The 15,594-nt window shown below is 35.5% G+C and overlaps 2 protein-coding genes across 2 annotated transcripts; one reads left to right on the top strand and one right to left on the bottom strand.

Moving 5' to 3' along the window:
• The first annotated feature begins 673 nt into the window (after positions 1-673).
• On the top strand, positions 674-6,828 carry gja12.1 (gap junction protein, alpha 12.1). The gene is made up of 2 exons (XM_073852952.1): positions 674-785; positions 5,802-6,828. The coding sequence occupies exon 2, from the start codon at positions 5,836-5,838 to the stop codon at positions 6,511-6,513; it is 678 nt and encodes a 225-aa protein (XP_073709053.1). The 5' UTR covers positions 674-785; positions 5,802-5,835; the 3' UTR covers positions 6,514-6,828.
• A 2,274-nt stretch (positions 6,829-9,102) lies between these two features.
• Positions 9,103-9,913, bottom strand: gja12.2 (gap junction protein alpha 12.2). Its single transcript, XM_073816540.1, has one exon. It carries the CDS (start codon positions 9,911-9,913, stop codon positions 9,176-9,178), a length of 738 nt encoding a protein of 245 aa, XP_073672641.1. The 3' UTR covers positions 9,103-9,175.
• Positions 9,914-15,594: the final 5,681 nt, after the last annotated feature.

Raw genomic sequence — 15,594 nt, 5'->3', positions numbered from 1 at the left:
CATTTGAATAATTACAGATTGCTCTTTAACTTAAAAAACACTGTATGTTTCTGCACAAAGACACATAATGAATACAATGTCAGTGCTTTAATTTAAGAATCATGTTTGAAATCATTTATAAAAGAGACTTTTATGAGTTTTCCTCTGCAGTTGCACTGCAAGTCGCTTTATCTTTAAGTTGATATATGTTGTTCTCGCATATCTCGAATATGAGCACGCTGCTGATTTTTATCACTGTTCTTTGTAATGACTCTGGCGTAGCATAACTACAGCTCAGATGATAAATACTCTACTAAAACTCAAGGATTCATTATGTTATTAAAGCTCCTTCTCTTGTGCATGTCAAGGGAATATTTATTCAGTTCTCTTCTCTCATGATAAAACATTAAAAACACAGCGGTTTTACTTCCTAGTACAGAAATTCCAGTAACGTTATGAATCACCATTGACGACAAATCAATATATTGTGCCAAGTTCTTTTTATTTATCTATTCATGTGCTACGTGAGAATACAAAGGTACAGAGATCTTGTCTCACATGTATGTATCTCTCTTAGATTCTTGAACGTGATTAATAATTAACTTTGGGCTCAATTTTATCTTGTTATCCCAAATATGGCCATGGAACTTTAATCAGATGTCAAGAGGAAGGTGGCAGCCAAAAAAAAAAAAAAAGACATTGTGAAATCCAGTGCACTGAAGTTCAATCTTTACACCTGACACATGCCATTTAATCATTGAGCAACAGAGTCAATCAGCACTGCACTGAGACGCAAGCTGTCACAGGTAAAACTATACATTTTATGTATTTTAAATGTATCTATGGATTTATTTGCTAATTTATATGTGATCTTGTTTAATTAGTTAAAGGTTCTAAACAAGTAACACAACCGATTCTAATCTAATTGTGTTATACAGATACAGATGGATTTGGGTAAATCCTGAGTGTTAACCATTCACTCTTTCAAACTAAATGCTAGGTTGAAAAAGTCAGTCACTCACATTGTTACAATATTAAGTATCTTGAAACATCTGCTTGCTAGTTGCACTTTCTTTTCTCTTTGTCATTGAAACACAAATGTAATTTATTGCCTAGAATGCCTGGAACAGTTTATTGTCAAAGAATCCTTTTAGATTTAATCAATTGAAGTGCAACTCATTATTTCTTCAAGTGAATGTTTTGATGTTTAATTCAAATTCATATTTTGTTTGCATAATGTGTTTTAAACAGATTTTAACACCGCACCTTGAACGCTCTTAGATTCTGAACGTCGGATTGTTGTCACAGCCCACAAACGTACTATGGTTTCTTTTTTAATACATAATTATTTAGGTAACACTTTACAATAAGGTGTCATTTCGTCACCTTAGAATTATAAGGTTCTATCTGACATTTTTGTCAAAATTGAGTTATTCACATATTCTTATTCTGTGACAACTTATTTACATTATTTGATGTTTCTTTTGTAAGCTATGTACATTTTGGGGCCTTTTTTTAGAAAACAAAAATGGTTCTATATACAGAAGTCTATGGAATGCATAAACTTTGAAGCTCAATTTCTCGAAAGTGCTCAGAATGCAGATAAAACCTTATAATTCTAAAGTGACGATTTGTTAACATTAGTTAATGTATTAACTAACATGAATGAACAATGAACAATATATTTATGACAGTATTTATTAATCTTTGTTAATGCTAGTTAATAAAAAATACAGTTGTTCATTGTTTGTTCATGTTAGTTCACAGTGCGTTAACTAATGTTAACAAACACAACTTGTGATTTTAATTAGTGAATGCTGAAATTAGCATTATACTAATATTATTAAATGCTATAGAAGTATTGTTCATTGTTAGTTGATGTTAACTAATGTAGTTAACTAATGTTAACTAATGAAACTTATTGTAAAGTGTTACCATTATTTAAGTATTCTCTGACAATCTTGTGCCTCTACCGAAACTCACATGTGGCCCATGTGCAGATTCAAACATTTTTTATGACTTTATTGTGTTATGACATTGATGGCAGTCAGCAGGCATTGGTCATTGAATAATGACTAAAATTTCACCCATGGAAAATTGAAAACCATGTTTTGGGTGAACTATTCCTTGATTGGAATTAGATACGAAGTACATGACTATGAATCACATAATATGGAGCACATTTTGAAGATTGAAATGGTCATGTCATGTTTTTTTTTTCTTTTTAAAATAAGTTTTTTTTTTAGAAATAAAATTTGGAAAAGAAAAAAAATCACAGCTACAAGTATTGTATTAATCTGAATATGTCTGAGGTGTTATTTAACATTATCATTAAATAATGACTAAAATTTGTCTCTGCTCCTGTCACAAAACTAACATATAGCATGAAGTCTTTGATATATTCTATTAATGAGAATTTTTTGGTGTTTTTTTCTCTATTTTGAAGTTGCATAATGCATAATGTCAAAAAAATCTACCTAAAAATAATAACACACTGCAAAAAAATGTGTTTCTTTCTTAGGTTTTCCACTATAAATATCTAAAAACTCAGTTACAGTTACTTTTCTTGTCATACATTTTTCTAGGACTAGGCTTAAGCCTTGTCTGTGAAACCGGGGGTTTATGTTTGTTTTGAAAAACAAGACTTAATATCTAAAATCATTTTGCTTCTCTTGATTACATTATAAAGAAATAGTTTGCCCAAAAATGAAAAGTTTGTCATTATTTACTCACCCTCACGGCGTTTCAAACCTATCAAACTCAAAAAGTTTTTTCTTATGTTGAACACAAAAGAAGATATTTTAAAGAATTTTGAAGAACCAGTTGTTGGTCCCCATTGTATTAAAGCCAACTTCCGCTACTGAATTAAAAAAAAAAAAAGGTATCTGCGACTTTTTATCTCACAATTAGGACTTTTTTCTCGCAATTGCGAATTTACATCTCATAATTCGGGCTTTTTTTTCTCAGAACTGTGAGATATAAACTCACAATTTTGAGTTATAAATTCAGAATTGCTAGATATAAAGTCAAAATTACAGGATATAATCTCAATTGTGAGAAAAAGTCAGAATTGCTATTCTAACTTATTTTCTCGCAATTGCAAGTTTGTATCTCGCAATTCTGACTCTTTTTCTCACAATTGCTACTTTATATCTCGCAATTCTGACTCTTTCTCAGAACTGTGAGATATAAACTCACAATTTTGAGTTATAAATTCAGAATTGCTAGATATAAAGTCAAAATTACAGGATATAATCTCAATTGTGAGAAAAAGTCAGAATTGCTATTCTAACTTATTTTCTCGCAATTGCAAGTTTGTATCTCGCAATTCTGACTCTTTTTCTCACAATTGCTAGTTTGTATCTTGCAATTCTCACTTTTTTCTCAGAATTGTGAGATATAAACTCACAATTGCGAGTTATAAAGTCAGAATTGCGGGATATAATCTCACAATTGCGAGAAATAAAGTCAGAATTGCGATTCTAACTTATTTTCTCGCAATTGCAAGTTTGTATCTCGCAATTCTGACTCTTTTTCTCACAATTGCTAGTTTGTATCTCGCAATTCTGACTCTTTCTCAGAACTGTGAGATATAAACTCACAATTTTGAGTTATAAATTCAGAATTGCTAGATATAAAGTCAAAATTACAGGATATAATCTCACAATTGTGAGAAAAAGTCAGAATTGCGATTCTAACTTATTTTCTCGCAATTGCAAGTTTGTATCTCGCAATTCTGACTCTTTTTCTCACAATTGCTAGTTTGTATCTTGCAATTCTGACTTTGTTCTCAGAACTGTGAGATATAAACTCGCAATTGCGAGTTATAGTCCATTTCTGAGGAGAAAAAAAGACTGATATGTTCACAGAATTGCAACTTTTTATCTCACAATTCTGGCTTTTTTGACATAAACTCACAATTTCAAGATATAGAGTCAGAATTGCTAGATATAAAGTCAGAATTGCGGGATATAAACTCACAATTGCGAGAAATAAAGTCAGAATTGCTAGATATAATGTCAGAATTGCGGGATATAAACTCACAATTGCGAGAAATAAAGTCAGAATTGCTATTCTGACTTATTTTCTCGCAATTGCAAGTTTGTATCTCGCAATTCTGACTCTTTTTTTTCACAATTGCTACTTTATATCTCGCAATTCTGACTCTTTCTCAGAACTGTGAGATATAAACTCACAATTTTGAGTTATAAATTCAGAATTGCTAGATATAAAGTCAAAATTACAGGATATAATCTCACAATTGTGAGAAAAAGTCAGAATTGCGATTCTAACTTATTTTCTCGCAATTGCAAGTTTGTATCTCGCAATTCTGACTCTTTTTCTCACAATTGCTAGTTTGTATTTTGCAATTCTGACTTTGTTCTCAGAACTGTGAGATATAAACTCGCAATTGCGAGTTATAGTCCATTTCTGAGGAGAAAAAAAGACTGATATGTTCACAGAATTGCAACTTTTTATCTCACAATTCTGGCTTTTTTGACATAAACTCACAATTTCGAGATATAAAGTCAGAATTGCTGGATATAAACTCACAATTGCGAGAAATAAAGTCAGAATTGCGATTCTGACTTATTCTGACTGATTTGTTCACAGAATTGCTGTCACAATTCTGATTTATTAACTTGCAATTGCAAATTTATATCTCACAATTCTGAGAAAAAAAGTCAGAATTGTGAGTTTGTATCACACAATTCTGAGACAAAAGGCCAAAATTGTGAGATAACAAGTCGCAATAACCTTTTTAAAATTATTTTATTAATGTGTGGAAACGGGCTTCCGTACCATTGACCTCCATAGTAGGGAAAGAAATACTATGGAAGTCAATGGGGACCATCAACTGTTTAATTTCCAGCATTCTTCAAAATATCTTCTTTTGTGTTCAACATAAGAAACTCATACCGCTTTGAAACAATGAGGTGAGGTGAGTAAATTATGACAATTTTTTTTTCATTTCTGAGTGAACTATCCCTTTAAGAATCTTTATATATCTGTACTGGAAAACAAGACAATTCATTTTTGCAGTGCATTTGCATATTAGGGAAGGGCTGTGCAATTAATCGAAATTCAGTTTCGATTTTGGGTTCAAACGGTTTTGAAAATACAATAATCGAGATAAAATTATTATTGCTCTCGATTCCGCCCCCTTTGTGCGCTTTCGCTCCTCTATAAAAGGCCAATTTCACATGCAAATCAGTAAAATCACGTAACGTGGCTTGCATAAAATGGGACGTGCTTGATTTATTAATGTTTATTTGATGTCGTGTTTTTAAAAGCACGGAAGAGAATTTGCAATTTTCTGTGTATGCGTTCAAAGACAGAAAGAACACGGACAAGTAAAGTGAACATTTAGCTTAAGATGCGTACCTTAACGGTCAAATACATGCAAATATGTGTCAAAATGTGGCGTTTGGTGGTTATTTCTATAAACCATCGCCAGTTAACATCAAATTACATAAACAGTTGAGAATGAAAGTACATGTGTAACAGCTCCGTGCAGCTCTTAAAGTGGCCACAAGTAATATTCCTTCTGCCATCTCTGTGCTTAATGTTAATCAAACAACAAAAGACAAAGACAAAATCACTCACTGCACTTGACTTTTGTAGTTTTTATAAGAAACAAAGCATGTTTAATTCTTAGAGTGAAGACTATGCTGTTTTATTTTACATTCAATTACGGACCCACTCTCATAACCGTGTTAAATAATCATGAAATATGAATAAATAATAAATACATTTTTAGGTGAAATTGACTTTTAACAGATCAAAACCCAACCACTCAAAACACTGTCTTTCTCCCCTAGTTTTCCCGGCAGAGAAGATACTACAGGCACAAGCATGGGAGAGTGGGGCTTTCTCTCCAAGCTGCTGGACAAAGTGCAGTCTCACTCCACGGTCATCGGGAAGGTGTGGCTCACTGTTCTCTTTGTCTTCAGGATCATGGTTCTCGGAGCCGGGGCTGAAAAGGTGTGGGGCGACGAACAATCAAAAATGATCTGCAACACCAAACAACCTGGTTGTACGAACGTGTGTTACGATCACACTTTTCCAATCTCCCACATTCGATTCTGGGTACTTCAGATCATCTTTGTGTCCACGCCAACGCTTCTCTACTTCGGCCACGTTCTGCATATCCTCCACAAAGAAAAGAAACTGAAACAGCTGATGGAAAACCATGCAGAAAAGCAAGGCCTCAAACATACCAAATACACCGACGACCATGGCAAAGTTATAATCAAGGGCCAATTGTTAGGTAGTTACCTAACCAGCCTCATTGCTAAGATCTTGCTTGAGGCTGCGTTTATTACAGGCCAGTATTATATTTACGGTTTCATAATGATCCCTAAAATAGAATGCAGCCAGTCTCCATGCCCTCATACAGTTGAGTGTTACATGTCTCGTCCCACAGAGAAAACCATCTTTATCATCTTCATGCTGGTGGTGTCGTGTATCTCTCTGCTTCTGAACGTGATCGAGATGCTCTATCTGATATGCCGCAGGTCGAAAAAACGATGAGCACGTTCTCTCAAGGTTTAAACGGATCTAAGATGTACATTGCTGGAACTTCAAAGTCTACCTAAACTTAAGGCTGAAAAGATGTTGCAGGCTTGTCCATAGCTAAATGAATGTAGGATGTGGGTAATCAAATTCAAGCCATTTTGTGATCATTTTGTTTTGCACTGTTTCTGTGAAATTATTGTATGTATTTTGAACAATGTTTTGCATCAGAATGAATGTTGATGAACATCTGCATGGTGCTACAGGGCATTTCAGGTAATTTTATATGGACTGTATTTATCTTTTAACCTTTATTAAAATAATGACTTGCCATATGACTTATCATTTATGTCTTAACTGATGCTTTAATTGTCTTAAAGCAGAATTTTCGTTCATTCAATAGTTCACTACACACTACATTCATATTTTCATAAATACATTCTTCTCTCTGTAGCAAACCGCATGTACTGAAATTATGAGAGCAGTGTTAGTGTATTCGGCTGTTTGTTTTATTGATAGCTCATGCTAATTTTAGCCCTTACATATTGTTTTTTAATCATGAACTATTTTTCAGTAGTTTAAATTACGCGTTAAAACCTTTGTAAATAACGTAACTACGTTGTTTTTCTGGTTAGGAATACTCAGCTAGTGATGTGTTTGTAGACATGTAGCTTAGCCTACATTTGGACTTGTTAGTTTTATAAATTTCAGCAAAGAATTAAAGGAGCATCCAAACATATCCAAACAGTTCTACTATCATTTACTCACCGTCACGTTGTTCCAAACCTCCCCAAACGACGGTCTTAAGGTATTATAAAAGTATTTCATACGTTTCATGTGCTGTTGGAATCTATTTTTTTTTTTTTTTCATTTGAATTTAAATATGCGTCTATTTTAGGTTTTTAATTCACAAATGTTCAAACATGGCGTCTGACGTGTCACGCCAGATTTTACGTCAATAATACAAACGTTGTTTCTCGGGTGTCTTGTTACTAAATTAACATTTTTTATTTTTATTTATTTATTTATTCATTTATTTATTTTTAAAGGGGTGAACTATTCCTTAATGGGAATACTTGAAGCACAACAACGAAAAATACTGTAACTGTAAAAATGTCAATAACTTATTAAAATGTCAAGCATTTTTTTTTTTTTTTTTCCTAAACACAACATGCACTGCACGGCTATAAATATTGTATTGATTTGTCTGAAGTGTTATTTTATGCATTGAAAATGCATTGGTGTCTGTGTTTTCGGATTTTTCCAATGATTTGTGATCTCCATACGCCTCCCTGTGGTGGAAAGACATACCAGCAATGCAAGTCCCACAGACTTTTCCCGGTTCACAATTTGTGACACTGGACCACAAAACTAGTCAAAACTCAGTTTTTCGAGATTCGCTACCTGAAAGCTGAATAAGCTTTCCATTGATGTAAGGTTTGTTAGGATAGGACAGTATTTAGTCAAGATACAACTATTTGGAAATCTAGAATCGGAGGGTGCAAAAGAATCAAAATATTGAGAAAATCGCCTTTAAAGTTGTCCAAAATGAAGTTCTTAGCAATGCATATTACTAATCAAAATTAAGTTTTGATATATTTATGGTAGAAATTTACAAAATATCTTCATGGAACATGATCTTTACTTAGGCTATTATCCTAATTATTTTTGGCATAAAAGAAAAATCAATAATTTTTTTCCCATACAATGTATTGTTATTAATTTATACCCGTGCTACTTATGATTTTGTGGTCCAGGGTTACATTTATCTCACTCGCATTATTTAAAAATGTCTAACTAACCATTTCTATTGCACCTCATGAACAACACGGTTGGCTGTTGTTTTTGTGTGTATTTATATTTGCACACATATCATATTCACAATAATTACGTTCGTAATCGCCGAATGCACACTCAGAAAAAGTACAAAATTTGTCACTATATATGCGTTAGGCCTACCTTATGAAAGGTACTAAACTGCACAATTTCGGTACCATTTAGCTACTAATATGTACATTTAACACACTGTTTATGGATAAATATGATACAAGGTTTGAAAAGGTAGGCTACCACACCAGTGAAAGCCTATTATTAATACAAAACTAATATAAAACTGATAAAACATACATAAACAATGTAAAAACTCATAAGCATGTGCATTAACATTCTAATGATTGTTGTACACTCTTAAAAATAAAGGTGCTTCACGATGCCATAGAAGAACCTTTTTGTATAAATGGTTCCATAAAGAACCTTTCTGTTTCACAAAAGGTTCTTTGTGGCAAATAAGGTTCTTCAGATTATAAAAAGGTAAGCAAGAAATGGTTCTTTAAAGAGCCTCTTTCTGGAACCAAAAATGGTTCTTCCATGGCATCACTTGAAGAACCTTTTGAGGCACCTTTATTTTTAAGAGTGTAGTAGTAGTGGTAAAAGTAAAAGTTGTAGTCATTTTCCAAATGCATGAATGTTTGGAAAAGTGGGACTGAAGACATTCCTTAAAAAGTAATGATCTCTAAACGTGTGGAGATTTTTAAGTCACTAGTTGAAACTGAATTAGAGAAAAAGCATAATTTGTTTCCTTAAACCAATACAATAATGGTTTATTAAACAAGTACAAAGAGTTGACATCACAAAGTTAGTAGATACAGTAAGCTGTAAGGGAAATGTGATTTTTTTTCTTTCAGCAAAATGTTTCAGTGGGAGTTAATTTCTGCATCTCAGCCACTGCCGGTGTCCTTCTCTTCTGTTCGCCTCTACGACCCATCAGATAAAACATCTCTCCGAGATTCAAAGCTAAAGACACACACGCCACAATGAGCATGAAGATGATGAAGACGCTCTTTTCAGTTGGCCGGGATGTAAAACAATGCACACCGATTGCAGGACAAGGTTTTACCTTACAGTCTAGCTGTGTGGGCATCCAAAGGCCAATTAAATAGTACTGGGCCACAATGAACCCTGCCTCAAACAAAAGGGTCACAAGGAGACTCAACATGTAGCAACCCAGCAGGCTCCCTTTGTAATAAATCTTCCCGTTGTCATCAGTGTATTTGGGAAGTTTTACGCCACGCTTCTCTGCCTGGTTTTGTAAATGCTGCCTCAGTTTGTTTTCCTTGTGGATGACGTGCAGAACGTAGCCGAGGTAGACCAGATTTGGCGTTGCCACAAAGATGATTTGGAGCACCCAGAATCGCATGTGGGAAATGGGGAAGATGTGGTCATAGCACGCGTTCAAGCAACCAGGAGTGTTGATGTTGCACACCATGTTGGACTGTTCATCTCCCCAGACTTTATCCAGTCCAGCGCCAAGAACCATTATTCTGAAGATCAGCAGAACCGTAAGCCACACTTTCCCAATGTTGGTTGAGTGAGACTGCACTTTGTCTAAAAGCTTGGAGAGGAATCCCCAGTCGCCCATGCTGACCTGGAAATGAGAAGACTTTTGAAGGAAAATACAACATGGGAGAACAGGAATATTAAGAATTACAATAATTCTTAAAATGAATATAGAGCAATAATTAAACAACATTTTTAAGTCTCATATGCTCATCACGGATGCATTATTTAATCAAAAATACATGAAACTGTAATATTGTGAAATTTATTGGTATTTACAATAACGCTTTTCTATTTTAACATGCTTTAAAATATAATTTAATTATGTGATGCAAAGCTGAACTTTCATCAGACAAAAAGTGATAGTATTTTTTTTTATTTCATAAGATTCAGATGTAAAATTGACATAAGAATGATAGCAAATGTATGGGTTTTACTAGTAATAAACAACATCAAATGATCAAAATATTTGACAGATATCAGGTATAAGATTAGTGTTGTCATAAATAAAATAGTAATTGCAATAATCAATATACAAAATAGAGTTTAAAGTAAATCCATATCTAAAAACCTACCTTTTATATGATGACAGGTCCAGTGAAACTTCTTTATTTGTGTGCAGGTGAGAGGATGATATCAGAGCTTTCAGTCTTTCAAGATCTGATCTTCAACAAGTTTTGTAATTTTTTTAAGTGTACTGTAGCTTTCATTTAGTGTCCACCCACAAAAAAAAAAAAATCTGCATTTCACTTCGGGTGAATGAGCACGTAATCACACCCAGTCCAAAACCACACAAGCAGATTTACATCACACCAACCTTTACATTGTCCAGCTTTGACTCAAGATGTTGCAATACATGAAACCAAAAAATGTTAAAAGTCACCTCCCACATGATCATGAGAAATGTGATGAAACAGTTGTTTCCATAGACAGGACTTCTCAAAATCACAAAAACACATAAACACAATGATAAAAGGAAAGACAGTTTGAGTTTTGCAAATTCGGTTTGTAAAAATATCTTATGTAATCCGAGGCATTCAGGATGCAGTCCAAAGCCCATGATCATTACAATATGTTATGCTGGTTTTACTTTGTACAGTAATAGGTTTATACAATTATAGTGTTTCACAAATATGACCTTTGTATTTATTTTAATATCAATGCCTGAATGTGCTAAAAAAATAATTATTTGGATAAAAGCATCTGCCAAACGAATACATTAAAATGCGTCTACAGAAAATATGTGATATGTATGTTAACATGCATGTTTGGACCTTGTCCAGTTATCATGTAGTTACACCGCAGCTATTTCCTACATTCTCCACAAAAACCATAATTATGGGAGAAAATGAAAAAAATGACGTGGTGTTGTACAGTGCAACTATGGTTGTTCCCATTCAATGAAAAAACACACAAACCACATTAAAGGAGAGATTTTGTTCTAACACAGTTTCCTCATCCTCACCATCCATGTATAGGTCACTCAGATCATCTTTAATAGTGCATTCTTATGATGCAAACCACTAAAAGAAAACGATCACTTTATTTTCCATGGAGGTTGTATGTGTCTCTATGGTCATTGTGAGAAACATGGGGATTTTATTTAGAGAAATAAGAGTTGAAGTGTCTCTTTTGCAGTTGTCTATTTTTGACTGCTAAAGTTTAGGTGCATCTAAATAAACCTCATGTTGGAGAAGTTTCCTTGAACCTGTAACTTGTCAGCTACTCATGACAAAACCAAACTAAACTAGTTAGCAAGCAACCATAACTTCAGTCGATTAGGCTCAAAAGTTGGGAATCTGTGAAAAGTTTGAGTTAAAAATCTTGGTTTGTGTTCTACTGAAGAAACAAAGTCACCTACATCTTAAAATTAAAATATAAAATTAAAAGAATGGCAGATGTTTAGGCCAAATTGAGCAAAGATAAAAATCTGTCATTTTTTATTCTTTGTTATTAAAAAAGCTGCATGTTACAAATACACATAATATACAGATAAAACACACTTTAATTTTCAGGTACAGTAGGTGTATTTACCAGTAGCATTCAAGAAACTGAATTAACAAATATTAAAATAAAACACTATATAAATAAATTATACATCGACTCTTATTAAAGCAACTGTATTAAAGTTCTTCAGTCAAGGGCAGTGAGTGATTTTTCTTTGTGTTTTGTTAGCCTACGATCACCGATAAATGACAATTCTGTCATCATTTACCCACTCTCGATTTTTTTTTTAACATGTTGAACATAAAACTTATGCGATCGCTACATAGATACATAGACCTACACTTTATTGGCTGAATAATATTTACTTTTTGAATGTTGAGGTTATTAACTGTTGAATAAATGCTGACACGGGACAAAATGCCCGATTTCCCAACACGTTGAACTGAGCAATACCATTGTACCATTTTAATAGGCTGCTTTTAAACACATATAGCTCAGTAATATCAGCTTTATGTATTTTCTGAGAGGGGGTGGGATTTTTGTTGGGAAAGTCGGGGGAGAGACGCACGCTAGAGCTTAGATCGGGCCCAAAAAATTTAACCCGGTCCGACACATTAACTGTAATTATGAGCCCGAGCCCGATTTAAGTCCGATTTATTTTTTAATACGTGAGCCGTTATAACAGAGGTTCTCAACTACAATTCTAAGTTGTTTGAACTACAGAAATTAGTTTAGATTTATCTTAATGAAAAATGCAACAAGGACGAAGCATGTAAACATTGTTTGTTTATTCAGAATGGATCGCAAATAGATCCGAATGAAAAAAAAAATAGCCTAAAAAAACGTGAACAATGATAAACACAGAAAATGAACAAGTAATAACTTTGTATGGCATATTTAATAAATATGATAAGTTTTAGAATATTTTTAAACAAAATAAAAAACATGCAAAACAGCTTCATGACCCTAAAAACTAGATTTTTTAGCAATGATCTAAAACATGCAAAACGAACAAGAAAGAACTTGACCTAGTCTATAGGCATATAGCAAAATCAAAATAAATCGAATAATTTGAAAACACAACAAATAAGCCTATTTTGATATTTTCAAATGTAGGCATTAGTGCAAAAACGCGGAGTCACATCGAGGGACAATGGGGATGGGTTAATGATGCAGGGTAGCCTACAATGATTACACTCCAATAAAACAAAATTAACATACAAAATTAACAGAGTAACATCTGATTTAGACTAAATAAAAAAGTCTTATTAAACTGAGGTGATTCAAACACTGACGGCACGTCAGTTCTGATGGCAGCCTCCTGCCTGTGTATGAGCCTGTAGATGAAGTGTGGGGAATTGATTAGGCCAAGGTTATATGCTGCCTGCTATAGGCCTACATATAATGTAACCATTTTATAATAGCATATTAATCACTAAGTTATAGCCTACTTACATGGCTCTACATGTTGTCATGCAAGAACAAGACTGCGTCCACTGTAGCTGGTTTCAGAGCGGTCCTCCTCTGCTCTATTGTCCAGCCAGCTGCACTAAACACCCGCTCGCTGCTGCTGCTTGCTGGAATGCAGAGGACGGATCTTGCCAGTCTGGCTAGTTTTGGGTAGATCAATTTGTTGACTTTCCACCATTTCAGTAGGTCCCTGTCGTCATCCATGGTATGCCTCTGTGAATTGTACACGGCCACTTCATCCTCCTCTGGTTCGTTATCCTCGTCCTGGCTGCTGGTGGTGTGAAGCCAGTACTGCCAGCCGCAGCAGCATCTTTATCCATAGGCAAGAGTAGGGTGCGAACGTGGGTATGTACTTCAGATATCTCTTCAGGAGACATCATCCTCAATTTGTTGAATTTTGGCCAGAGGAAAAGAGCAACTTTGTGCAGCTTGTTCACCTTGATTTTTTGCAATATGAACTCGGCATGTCTCTGGCGCACAAAGGCTTGCTGCGGAGAGTCGGTGGGAGAGGGTTCGCAATGTTTCTTCAGTTTCTCAATCCAAAGGCAGACCAGATTTATGGTAGTATATTTATCGCCCTCCAACTCTCTCTGGGCATTATAGAATGGCTCCAAAAAGGTGACCAGAAAGCTCAATAAGTCGGGTGCAATATTTTGGATACGCTCAAGCTCACCGCGGGTCTCCAGCTTCTCCCATAGTTCTGGGAATATGTCCTGCACTGACTTGAGTGTGAGGTAAACTGTGCTAAATCGTGTTTCCCCCATCTGTAGCACTGTCTTCGATAATTGCGCAGCCAGGCCAGAATGTTTCAGATACCTCACGAGTCCTTTAGCAGCAGATAAAGTCTCTCCTATATCTGGCGCATTGTCGGGCAGTGCGTCGGCATGCAGACTGTGGCGTAGGACAGTATTAATTAGGTGATCAAGACCAGAAAGCCTCCTATATGGTTCCAGGGCTTTGATTATGTTGCTGCCTTCATCTGTTACCCACACTATTCGGCTGAGGGAGCTAGGGTCAAGGCCAAATTTGTTGACCAGGAGGCGCACTATCTCGCGTCTGATATTTTTTCCTGTTTTAGCATCCTCCACGGGAAACATTGTTGTGGTGAGAGTTTTACCAACCAATGTATAATCGTCAGTGATATAATGGCACGTTATTGCGATGTAACTGATCTTTTTGTAGTCGTCCGTCCACATGTCGGTGCTCATCCCTACATCTCCATTCTTCAGAGCATCTTTGAGCGTCTGTGCTAAAACTTCCCTCCTCTCATCGGCCTTTTCTAGGCAAGCTTTGGAAACGGTGCTATGGTGAGGCAGGATTGACTGGGCCGATACACGGCCATATGTACCGCCAACATTAATAAGTTCTTGAGCTAGCGCCTGGAAGCCGTGGCCACTTAAAACGTAAAATGGCCTTATGTCCTTGCAGCAAAATTCAATGCATTTCTCAGTGAGGGCTTGCCTCGCTCTCAGGGGTATGCTTGGAGAAGTAACAAAAGAGGACATTGAAGGCTGACGATCATCCTTTCTGCCATGGCAAGCCTGCTTCATGTGTCTGTTCATCGTGGAAGTCCCCGTTTTTTTGCTATCATAAGCTAGCAGCGTGCCGCACTTAATGCACTTCACAAAGCCGACACATATGTTGTCACTGTCCACGACTTGTTGAAAATGTTTCCATACCTCCGACTTTCCTCCAAACTTGCTCAAAGTTAATTCCCCCGTTTAAATTTTTTTCTGTACGTCTTCAAACTCCATGTTGCACTTAAGCTATACACATACACAATACAGCACAGCTGGCCTGGTGTTATGTGTGCCAGTGGAGGAGACGCTGTCGCGGGAGCTAGAGCGTTGCTGCGCATGACACGCGTTGCAAATTGCGCAACTTTGTAGACCTACCCGTGTTGCTCAGGCCGACTTTGCTAAAATATTCGTATAATATTTATAATTATGGCATAGCTCTCCACCCAATTAGGCTAATTAAGTAATGATTTAAAAAAAAAAAAAAAAAAAAAAACACACACAAATGCTTGATCATGACCCCGCCCAGCCCAGCCCGGCCCGGCCCGGCCCGGCCCAAAGATAGTGGCAGGAAATACCCGTGGGCCGGTCGGGCCGGGTCGGGTCAAGTCTGGGTCAAGTCTAAACTCTAACCCACACTAACGCACACTTCGATTAGACTGGATAAACACATGCAGCATGCAGAAAATGGTATTCCTAATAAATGTCTCGAATATTTTGATTATGTCCAATGCTTCTCTTTCTTTTTGGAATTATTAGACACATTTCACTATGTCTTTTCAAATGCCTAGGTCTGTTTAATTTCCTTAATCATACAATTTCTAGCACT

This window comes from Garra rufa, chromosome 13 (assembly GCF_049309525.1).
Source record: "Garra rufa chromosome 13, GarRuf1.0, whole genome shotgun sequence".
Lineage (NCBI taxonomy): Eukaryota > Metazoa > Chordata > Actinopteri > Cypriniformes > Cyprinidae > Garra > Garra rufa.
Note: the sequence above shows the minus strand (reverse complement) of the source record. Positions and strands in the feature narration are given on the sequence as shown.

Bases quoted from the DNA above. Each gene is read 5' to 3' on its own strand.
- gja12.2 (XM_073816540.1), bottom strand. From the start codon at position 9,913: ATGGGCGACTGGGGATTCCTCTCCAAGCTTTTAGACAAAGTGCAGTCT.
- gja12.1 (XM_073852952.1), top strand. From the start codon at position 5,836: ATGGGAGAGTGGGGCTTTCTCTCCAAGCTGCTGGACAAAGTGCAGTCT.